Raw genomic sequence first — 10,529 nt, forward strand, 5'->3', positions numbered from 1 at the left:
GCCTTTACTGAGGGCAAATTCAGGTGTTGCAACAGCACAAGGATAGGGTCATTCAAATTCATTCAAAGTTTCTGACTTTGTCTCCGCTGGTAGGACAGCGTCGGTTTCTCATAACCCCTACACGCACGGCACCTTTTCAAGCCCACATACGTCAGGTCTCTAGTGATGCTATGAACTTATTAGAGAAAAAAACATTAGAAAAACAATGTTTCTTATGATGTGTTTACATTTTAACACGAGAACGCTGTTAAAAACAAATACTTTGAGGAAAAGCAGGGAGCTGACTGCTTAACTGAGCGAAATGAATGAATTAGACAGAGTGTGCATTTAGGGGTTATGACCACAATCACTCCCAACCCTTGACCAACAGAACAGAGTAGTCCATCAATAGATCATTGCACTAATCTCTACAAATCTGCCAATCAATACAGAATCTGTAGACATGGGACAAGACTTGGCTATCAGAAGCATACTGGTTTCTGTTTGTAGTTATAGTAGTATTGAGCGATGTCGAGGACGTGTCTCAAAAAATCTCTCTGGTCCTCTGGGTTCTTTGAATGAAGCAATAGGAGAAGATGTTGAGTCCAAAAAATCAGTTTTTTTCTAACATCAATAGAATCTGCATTTATTTTAACATCAGTAGAATGTGCAAGGTAACAGAGCTCTGGGTCTCAACTTTCCTTTCCCTGATCCACAACAGAGTTGGGTCAGTTCATGAAGTCTGACACACGACCTCTCCCTGACCCAGTATTTTTATAGACAGAACATGAGGAAATGCTGAAACAGTCGTCAGCTCCTCCTCATTGACGTCGGGCGCTCTCTCTCCTCTGCTTGCTCAACTTCGAGAATCCAACGTCACCGCAGCAACCTGTTTGCAAGGACAAATCTAGAGAGACAACCTTATCCCTGACGCCAACCTGTTCTATCTTAAGTTGAGGGCCCCAAGATGTCTCCCATGTCAGGCCTCTATCTCAAAACCTCCTGTTCTAGGTCACACTGGCCTTAGATATGTTTTGCACACAAAGAATCACTCCTCGTCTAAATCACTTCTATGAATAATAAAAGAAAAACTTAACCAGGAGAAGTAGAATCTCTGTTGATTATTCAGTCACACAATCCATCGGCAGAAAATATGAATAACATCAACATATCAGGATCATCATTAATCATCATTTATCATTAATATAAGTATGTGCATGCAATCTAACTATTAGCAGAATATATGAGTGTAATCAAACTTATCAAAGTATAGGAATATGACCCAAATATTCATCAGCGATTAAGTTTTAGCGGGCTTCGGTTGCCAAGTCCATGTGGAGAGCAACAGAGGAGGAAGGAACTGGCCCGAAATGTAATCTTGGAACCCCTCAGCTATCATCTGATAATGATTTAGCTTTTTATTAGCTTTATTTTCATTGATCTGGATTCATTTCCAGACATCTCTTTACATAGATTAGCCAAAATGTCGCCTGGACCTAAAACTATACCAGTTCAGCTGGAGATACAGATGTGTTATGCTGGTATGTCTCAGAAGCCCTGCTGTGCCAGTGCAACGGCTCCACTGAAATAAATGAGGATGCTGTATTTTCACCCAGTGCTGTTGTCTGTCTGAACAAGGACAACAAGAGGAAAAGATAATTGGTACACATGGTAACTCTTGTCCTGTAATCACATCCAGAGCCCTCTAATTGGGCTATGTGTATAGGATTTCTGCATTTTGGTGTGCATGTATTGTCCTTACTACCCTCACATCTCATTCTTGTTACTGATGACCCTGAAAATAGCCATAGCCAAGTACGATCCAAGACGAGTCTTTCCTCTGTTTTGTGATTGGAACAGACTTAAGCCAGGTTAAACCAGAAAAAGGCATCAGGTAAACAGATCTCTCCTTGATACACAACATTGATTCTCACTTTCACAGTTGAAGGCTGCTCAAATTTCTCCTGTCTTAAGTGTCTGAGATCTCTTTGGCAGTCGCCGCTCTGCTCCCCGTCTCCCGGTGCTCAATTAAGCAAATGACTACCAGTTACTTTGTCTCTGTCACACTGTGGACAAGCAGCTGTCTAATTAACACTCACGCTGTAAGCGTCCAAACAAGTGCCCTTGAAAATCAGTGCTTATTACGACGGGAAGATTTGTTGTGTAGATGCATAGGAGTCATTTATAAAGGATGAAGCTGGCATCCACCCACAATGAAAAAAAACTTCTATCTGAGAATGAGCTACTCTCCAGAGACTGAAAATGTCGCAGTGGACAGTTTCTCTGCAATGAAGGAAAGAGTCAGCCAATACAATGGCATAGCTCGTGTAAGTTTTCAGCAGTTTTGAGCCATGCATTCTCTGCCATACAGTAAGCAACTGACAATACTTAAATAGGATAAATTCACAGTTGGCTTTGGTTTCTTCCTGGTACTTGCAGACATTAATAAAATAAGAAATAACAGTAACATTATCCTTTGATAGACATGTACGCAGGTGACCTGCTTATGGATGTTAAAGCTGCATTTAGCAGGATTTTTAGGCAGCTTTCCGATCACCCAGGACACACTGTCCCTATTTTCCAAACTTGAACTCTGCTGTCACGTACTGATGTCACCAGTGGCGTTGTTAGGCCTATTTTAGGGGGGCTTCAGCGGCTTCAGCCCCCCTAAAATATTCTTAAGCCCCCCTAAATAATTTTGGGTTGTTTTCTTAAAAATAGTCATAATAATAATAATTTTCACCAAAAAATGCCCATATATTCAATACAAAGTGGTTAGAATATGAGTTTAAATCAATAATCATATAACCTGTCAATATTCACTTAAATATGATCATAAATCTCATTTCATAGCGTAAGGTAGAGAGAGCCCCCTTGTGCGTCGTTATCCAATCCATTCCACTTTTTCATATAGAGAACGCCCCCATCACTGAAAATCCAGTCCACGTTTTCCCTGTGACCTTGCTCTCAGTCGGTACCTGCGGCCTGGGTGTGTACCTCTGAAGCACACAGCGGCAGGAGCAGAGCGTGAACGGATGGGTGAAGGATGGACATAAGAAGGTTTTTCAAGAAAGTAAGCATTCATCACTGCTGGTAGCAACCGTTAGTTAGCTCAAGCCCCCAGCTGACAGCAGAAAGTCTCATGTAGTTAATAAACCAAATGCTCCGTGTTTGACAAACAAAAACCTGTCTTGCGCACACACTACAGACAATCTGTGCAGGTTGTTGTTTTGCGGTCAAAAGTTACATCCCAGCTCTGAAAGAGCGCTACTACTTAGCTGCTGCTAGCTAGTTAGTCTAAAATGCATTGTGAAGGTCCTGGTTGTTTATAGAGTTAAGTATGCACTTTTTTTTTTTTTTTACCACTATCGTTGGGGTGACTTCCTTCTGGAGCATCAGCCATCAGCCGTGTTTCTCATAATAATGAATAATTTCTCAGTCTTTGTTGGCTGTTTGTGAAGTTTTGTACTTGTGCACTACATTCACTCACATCCTATGCATTTCTTGGGGGCTAAGCCCCCCTTGTTCTTAAAACCTAGTGACACCCCTGGATGTCACACACCTAAACAGCTGCACTTTGTCCAAAGAATTAATGAAGAAGAACAGTAAAAGTCAGTCAACCTTTGGGTCAGATACCTGCCACATGTGTGTCCTGAGAAACAAATTCTGCTGCTGGACCCGTGCGTCTGTCTGTTACTGACATTTCAATTCCATGACGGCAAAATGACTCATGAACTTACAATGAGGAGATTCTTTGTAAAACAATATACGGAGGGTTTCCCCTGTGGCTGTATGTCAAATATTCATCATGACCTCATTGGAAAAATCTGCATGAAAGTTGAATGCAGGGAAAGAACAGAATCAAAAGGGAATCAGTCAAGTCTCGACTCGAATAGGCGATCGCTCTCCATCTGTCTGCTGTTCCTTTCACTTTCCCTCAACACCACACACTTCCGCTCCCCTCCTCTTGTTGTTCAGGTTCCAGCTCACGCCCACCAAAGTGATAAATCCTGCTTTCTTCCTGGTAGTTCCTCTTTATAACTTGGTAATCATTAATGTTACAGTACACAACAGCAACGGAGGGAATCAAGAGGATTCAAGCGCTGGAGAAGAGCTGAGGAGAAGCACCAATCCTCCCGAGGTTCGTTCTACGTTACAGTGAAATACAAAAGAAGATGAAGATCGTAGCATTGCATATACCTCTCTGGCTTTTAACTGCACTCACTCTTACGACGCAAGGTATGTGCCACGATACTGAGCTCATTCGTTCAGTAGAAATATTTGCTGACTGTGTTGATAATAATATTGTCTTTAAGATATAAAGGAGCCATCTGTATCTTTGTCCACAGAGTTGGTGAAACTAAGTGTGAGTCCCCACATTGCTGCTGAGTGTGGCAAAGCGGTTGCCCTAAACTGCAACGTGTCCTCGTCTCGCAATGAACTATCAATCAAACGTATGCAGTGGTTGCTAAACAAAAAGTCTTTATGCTCTGTGGACAGTGACAGAAATATGAGGACAGACAACGGACACGCTACTAGTGGCTTCCACTGCGAGTATAGCCATGGACAGTTGTCCCTCATCTTCGAAAACATGCAGCCAGTGGACAGCGGGGGCTCAAATTCCTACATGTGCAAACTACAATCCAACCAGGGAGTGGAGCATGCGTCTACAACAGTGGAGTTAGAAGGTCAGAGTCCACATTTATTCCTCATGACAGCTATCATAAATGTACAAAATACAAAAAGGCTGGTCTACTCCTCTTTAGTGTATCTTCAATTGTGGTGGTGGCATAAGTATTCAGATTCTTTACTTTCAAGTGCTCTGTGGAGTTTTCTACTAAAAGACACAAGAAGGTCTGTACACATTCAGTGTTGCTCAGCCGAACATCGCGTGAGGTGCATCATAAAACGTGGAAAGCAGGGTCTTTTAGTTCTTTAAACTCTGTATTATTTACATCCATGTTTGGTAACCAGCATCGTTCTTCTTCACCATCTTAAGTGGCTCGTTGCTTCGTTTCTTTGCACATGTTCGCCACATGTTCGATTAGTAGAATAGTGTAAAGCCATAAACACAAACTGCAAACCAAACATGGACCCACAAATAAATAACGCTACTAGTGGTCCAGAACTTCACAGGGCACCTTTAAGTAAATGTAACAGTAGTAGGCTGTAAAAATACTCCATTACAGGTCATTCAGCAAGATAGTCTAATTTCATAACATCATCACATAAGACTTATTCTCAGCAGAATGTGCTTTAATATCAAAAGTAAACACACTGATTACACAGAATAACCAAGGTGTTATTTTTTCACATATAACACTGGCTTATTATTTGTAATGCACTGATGTAGCCAACACTCTCATGAGGAAGTCTTTTTCTAGCTAAATAAAACCACAGGCTTTATTGTTGGTTAATAAGTGACTCATTCATGCACACCCATAATAATCAGTTCAACCTTTGAGTGGTCAGTTTGTAAAAAGTTTATCCTCCTCCAGACACTTTTAGATCTTAGGGAAGACCACTTCAATGGACCATTATCCCTATGGAAATCAGCGACATCTGAACCAAAATTAATTGTTAGACAACTTATCAATTCATTATTTACAACTGCTCACTGATGGCATATTACAGAATGAGAAATCTTCAAGCCCTTTTTACAACGATGTACTAATTTTGGTGGATTATTGTTGTTGAGGAACTGGTTATTAAAGTTCCAGAAATTACCACTTGAGGCTGGATCTTATAGTGAGTCAATTCTCATCGATGCCCAAATTAAAAAGCCCAACTTTACAGTAGAAATAAAGCTGCTAGCTGTTTCTGTCAACTTCAGTTCCACCCATGCTCCACCTCTTTGCCCGTTTTTGAATTAGCCGGGAGTTTGGTGGAGAAGATGATGGCAGCTTTACAACAGCTCTCCAGAAACCTGTGGGTGTCCATGTTTTACATTAAGTTACTTAGCATATCTTAATATGCAAAGTAACTTGTCAAATCAGAGTGTGCAGAGGAGTAAAAGTTTTGTCCTTCTAAAAATGTAGTCAGTAGTACAGTATTTGAGTAAATGTTACTTTACGCCACAGCTCCATTGTGATTGGTACAGATCTGAATTGAAATCAAGGTATTTTGATGGTCTTACCTGCTGAATGAGAACATTAAGTGTCGCTGATGTTTTGTGCATAATGTTCATTGTTAAAGCTAATTTCGAAACTCTCCACGGCCTTCCCCTCAGAGTGTTGCGGGATCGTTGAGGGAGTTCTAACCAGCGACAGTCACATCTGCACCTTCAAACACGTCCACCCAGACGGAGACGTGCACTGGTTTCACGGCCCCCGCAACCTCTCCGACGGGACTCCACACAACACTACAAAACAATGGGACAAAGGTGGCTGGCTGACTATCCGCAGTCACCTGCAGAGGAAAGGTTCAGATGGGCCCTACAGCTGTTTCTTAACAAGCACCAAATCTGGTCGAGCCATTGCGACAACTCTTGTTCAGAATTCTGACGTCTTGCGCAAGAGTAGAGCCAGAGCACAGGGACCTACGACCGTGGTCTGGAATGGAGCTGGATCGCAGGGACCAATTAGGACATGTTTGTATTTTCTAATCTCAGTTGCTTTCACGCTGACATAATTGACATGCCAAAGTAAGTCCACGCCATTAAGTGATAAGATATCAGGCTGAAGCGATGATTAACACGGGAGCAATGAGGTACGGAGATTTCTAGACTAAATTCCAAATCCAGGTCAATAGCTGTTCAAATAAAGTGGGTCATCTTGCATGTTCCAAGGGGAGTTACAGACTATCAAGAGACTGATACTGTATTAAATAATTTGTTGTTTTGCTTCGGTAGAGAGTCACAGATGAGGGAGTTGGGCTTATTGGTACAAATACACACAAATTGACACATGTGGCACACACACACACACACACACACACACACACATACAGAAGCATACTCTCACATAACAAATGTTCAAAGAGCCCTTTCTGGCTGCTCGTTCTATTCAGCGATAAATCTTCTAGCCACAGTACGTGTTTATTTCTGACAGAGTGAGATGAAACTGTGTGTTGACATGCGTGTCCACTATGCGTGCACGTGGTGGCTGTTTCTGCGTGGCTGCTGTGTGAATGCACGCTTTCTGCAAGGGCACGCCGGCAAGAAAATCGGTCCATCTCGAGCAGAATGAAAAGACCTCAAAAGACAAGTAAATTCCCCTTCAAGAACACAGAAGCCCTTGTGTGCGAAACAGCAAACAGCTTCACACAGGATCTCGCAGTCATGCACAAACCCTCTCTGTGTTTGGTGGATGGATGCTGCCCTCTGGAGGACAAGCTCTGCTCAGTAAGACAGGTGGCTGCTGTAAAACTGATTCAGGTGGACTGCACACATGATGGGCAAAATGCTCATTAACCTCTACTGGTGTGAGGCCATGCATACAGCTTTGTTTTTGTTTTATGAGATTTCTGATTAGCTCCAGCACACTGGAGATGAAAGGTTTGTGGTGCTTTAGAACAATAAAATGTAGGGCCTGTTTTTCTGTAGAACGTAGTACCACTGAAACCTGGCTGCAGTGAGGCCTGTGGGTTATCCAGAGTGCTGGCAACATGCTTCTTGGAAAGTAATAATGTTGTTAAATTGATTAACTTACTTTATTGTTCAATGCTCTGAGTGAGAGCATTCAGAGATCGATTTCTCAAAGCTGGTCAAAAGACCAAAATGATCTGTGGCTGCGTACCATTAAAGATAAGCGAGAAAACGTGTTTTTTTTCTGTGCACTCAAAGTCACAATAGCTGTATGCGCGCCCTGTCTCTGCCCACTAATGTCTTTGCAGGTATAGCTCGAAGCTGGAGGACGAAACCCAGCTCCGAGGCTAAAGCTCTGGCTTTTTAACGCCTCAGTGCACCCTCTTCACACACATTTGAGAGCCCTTTCAAGTCAGAATGACTCCCTGCTAATGCCGTCACTAAATCGGTGCCACGCAGGGGCAGCTTGAGCTTTCAGCAAGACGTGGCTGCGGCTCAGAGCTCAATGGGTAAACAAATACGAGGTCACCTTGACCATTCCGGCACACATGGATGCATCCAGAGGCAGGCATGACACACACACACACACACACACACACACACACACACACACACACACAGACACACACAAGCACATAAAGCACTCCAGATATGCAGAGAATGGGAATGTTTGTGTTGTTGTATTTAACGTGTTTTGTGGAAGAATCATGTCTCAAAAGCATCATTTTGTATTACGCCTGACTTATGACAACATGAGATGAATGCTTAAGTTTTTCTTTTCTTACTTTGCTTTAAATTAAGTTTGATTATGACACTAATGTGAGCGCTGCTTGTTTTTCATTTGTTTTACTAGTAGTAATGTCTCTTTCCTATTGGATGCACAACAGAGGAACTTTAAATTAATCACACTAACGAATCTGCCAAATGAATAAATGGAAATGTACCATGCAGCGTGCTAATGCATCAGTCTTTGGAGCTTGAAATAAAAAAAAAACTGAATTACAGGTACAATATTGTGGGGTGCAATTAGTGAGGTGTTGGCTAACACACACATATATATATATATATTTATATATCGCAATATCATTCCTGGCAACTGATATTTCTCAGAGGGAAGGGACTGACTTCAAGCTTTTTAGATGGAACTGAAAGTGATTTTTTCCAAATCCAAATCTTACCTCTTTTTTACAGATACAACATTGCTGTCATTTAGGAGGCTTTCAGATCTTCCTTAAAGTCAAAATGAAGCTGTACTCCATTCTTGAAACAACCAGTGATAAAGTAAGCTCACCTTAGGTTCCATAAAGAAGCGGACCTAGAGCTTTAGGCGACTTTACGTGATCTTCATGCAGCTGGAGTTTACTCAGTTGTCGTGGGTTTGCACATGATCTTTTTTTTTCTGATACTTGGTCTACTTGTTCCAAGCCAATAAAGACAAGAAGTCCTTGAAGTGTTCAGAAAAACAAACAATAAACAAACTCCATGCACAGATGAAGATCATGCGATACGCCTGAAAGCTCCAGAGCAGCTACTGCACGGACCTTGAGACGACACTGTCATGTCGGCTGTGCTTCGGCTCATAAATATATATTTCCGTAAAAGACTATTTCTTCTCTGCTTCTTCTGTGCTTGTTTTCGGTTATCAAAGCAAACTGCATCAGCGCTTGTCTCTGTACTTGTAGCATGCACTTCACACCACCAGAGGGAACAAGCTGCACGCATAACAGTCACCCTCTGGACGAACAGTGATTTAAACTGCTCTTCATGTTGATGAGGCTTCAGGGTTCAAAATGGCCAATTTTGCTGAGGAGTGAATGTTGTATGTTTGGATTTCTTGCTCCCTGTAACATAACTGGGGCAATAATTCTTTTATAAGTGACCCACGTTACCTTCCATGTTCCTGTGAGTGGCCCTGCTGCCGTGTTACATCATCTCTCACTGTTTGAAGTTTGCTTCTCCTGCACTCACCTCATCTGGGCAAAGTACACAGTGGGGGGTGTTCACTGAGATGTGTGTGTGTGTGTGTGTGTTTGTGTGTGTGTGTGTATACAGGGGCCTCTGGATGAGTTCCCATGGTAACTGAGAGGCGTCTCACTGAGTGCCTCTGGCTTCACTTCATCTGTGTGTGTGTCTACATGTATTACGTTGTGGGGACATAAATCTGTTTTCACACTCACTTTGTTGTGATTCATCTTCCTTGTGGGGACAAAAAACGCAACTTCCCATAATTTGAAAAATAATACATTTTCATTTTGTGTATGTCTGGGTACTTATCCTGGTGGGCTGTTATCTCCTCTCAGAGAGGTTTACATTGTCACCCTCAAAGCCTGGTGGTCAGTGGTCAGGTGACGGCCACAGATGGTTATATCACGCACATGAGCAGAGGGAGGGGGGAGGTGGACAGATCAATGGAGACATGATAAGACACTGACTGACCGACAAACAGCAAGACAGGATGGGTAGATGGAGCAGAGAAGGAGAGAAGACAGACTGATGGAGGGATGGAAAGAGGAGATAAAAGCCACATTCTGTCAACATACAGAGGAGCTTTATATGAAGCACTTATGGCCTGTTACCTAACATTACGGTAAATGGGAGTCAGCATGAGATTAATTGCCCCCAGAGCTGATGTACACAAGGATCAGTGTTGTTGGTGACAGCTGTGGCACAGTTTCTGTGGACTCGTGTTTTTAAAAGGTTTTCATAAAGACGCATGTTTTAAAAACCTTAAGTAACACTGATATTTGTTCAGTGCTGCAGTGCTGTATGCTCTTATTCAGTCCAGCACAACAGAAAGGTCAGGTCATTTACTTAAGTTAAACCCAGGATATCACACTTAAAACTTAGCAGGAGCTTTCGTCAAACACTTTTTGCACATTTAGTGGTGATCCAGACTCCTGAAAGGTTGCTTTATATAACAGCTGTTGCTTTATGGAGATCAATACGTGAATAACCCAGCGGGAAGACTGAGCTGCGCCTCGGCTGCTTTCACATCTACACTGAGAGGATGACGGTGCCTTTGAGG

At 42.3% G+C, this 10,529-nt stretch overlaps 1 protein-coding gene across 1 annotated transcript; it reads left to right on the plus strand.

The window, feature by feature from the left end:
* Positions 1-3,980: 3,980 nt before the first annotated feature.
* LOC121604428 lies at positions 3,981-8,503 on the plus strand. The gene is made up of 3 exons (XM_041933941.1): positions 3,981-4,218; positions 4,329-4,667; positions 6,209-8,503. The coding sequence occupies exons 1-3, from the start codon at positions 4,155-4,157 to the stop codon at positions 6,607-6,609; spliced, it is 804 nt and encodes a 267-aa protein (XP_041789875.1). The 5' UTR covers positions 3,981-4,154; the 3' UTR covers positions 6,610-8,503.
* The last annotated feature ends 2,026 nt before the right edge of the window (positions 8,504-10,529 follow it).

Source organism: Chelmon rostratus, chromosome 3 (genome assembly GCF_017976325.1).
Source record: "Chelmon rostratus isolate fCheRos1 chromosome 3, fCheRos1.pri, whole genome shotgun sequence".
NCBI lineage: Eukaryota > Metazoa > Chordata > Actinopteri > Chaetodontiformes > Chaetodontidae > Chelmon > Chelmon rostratus.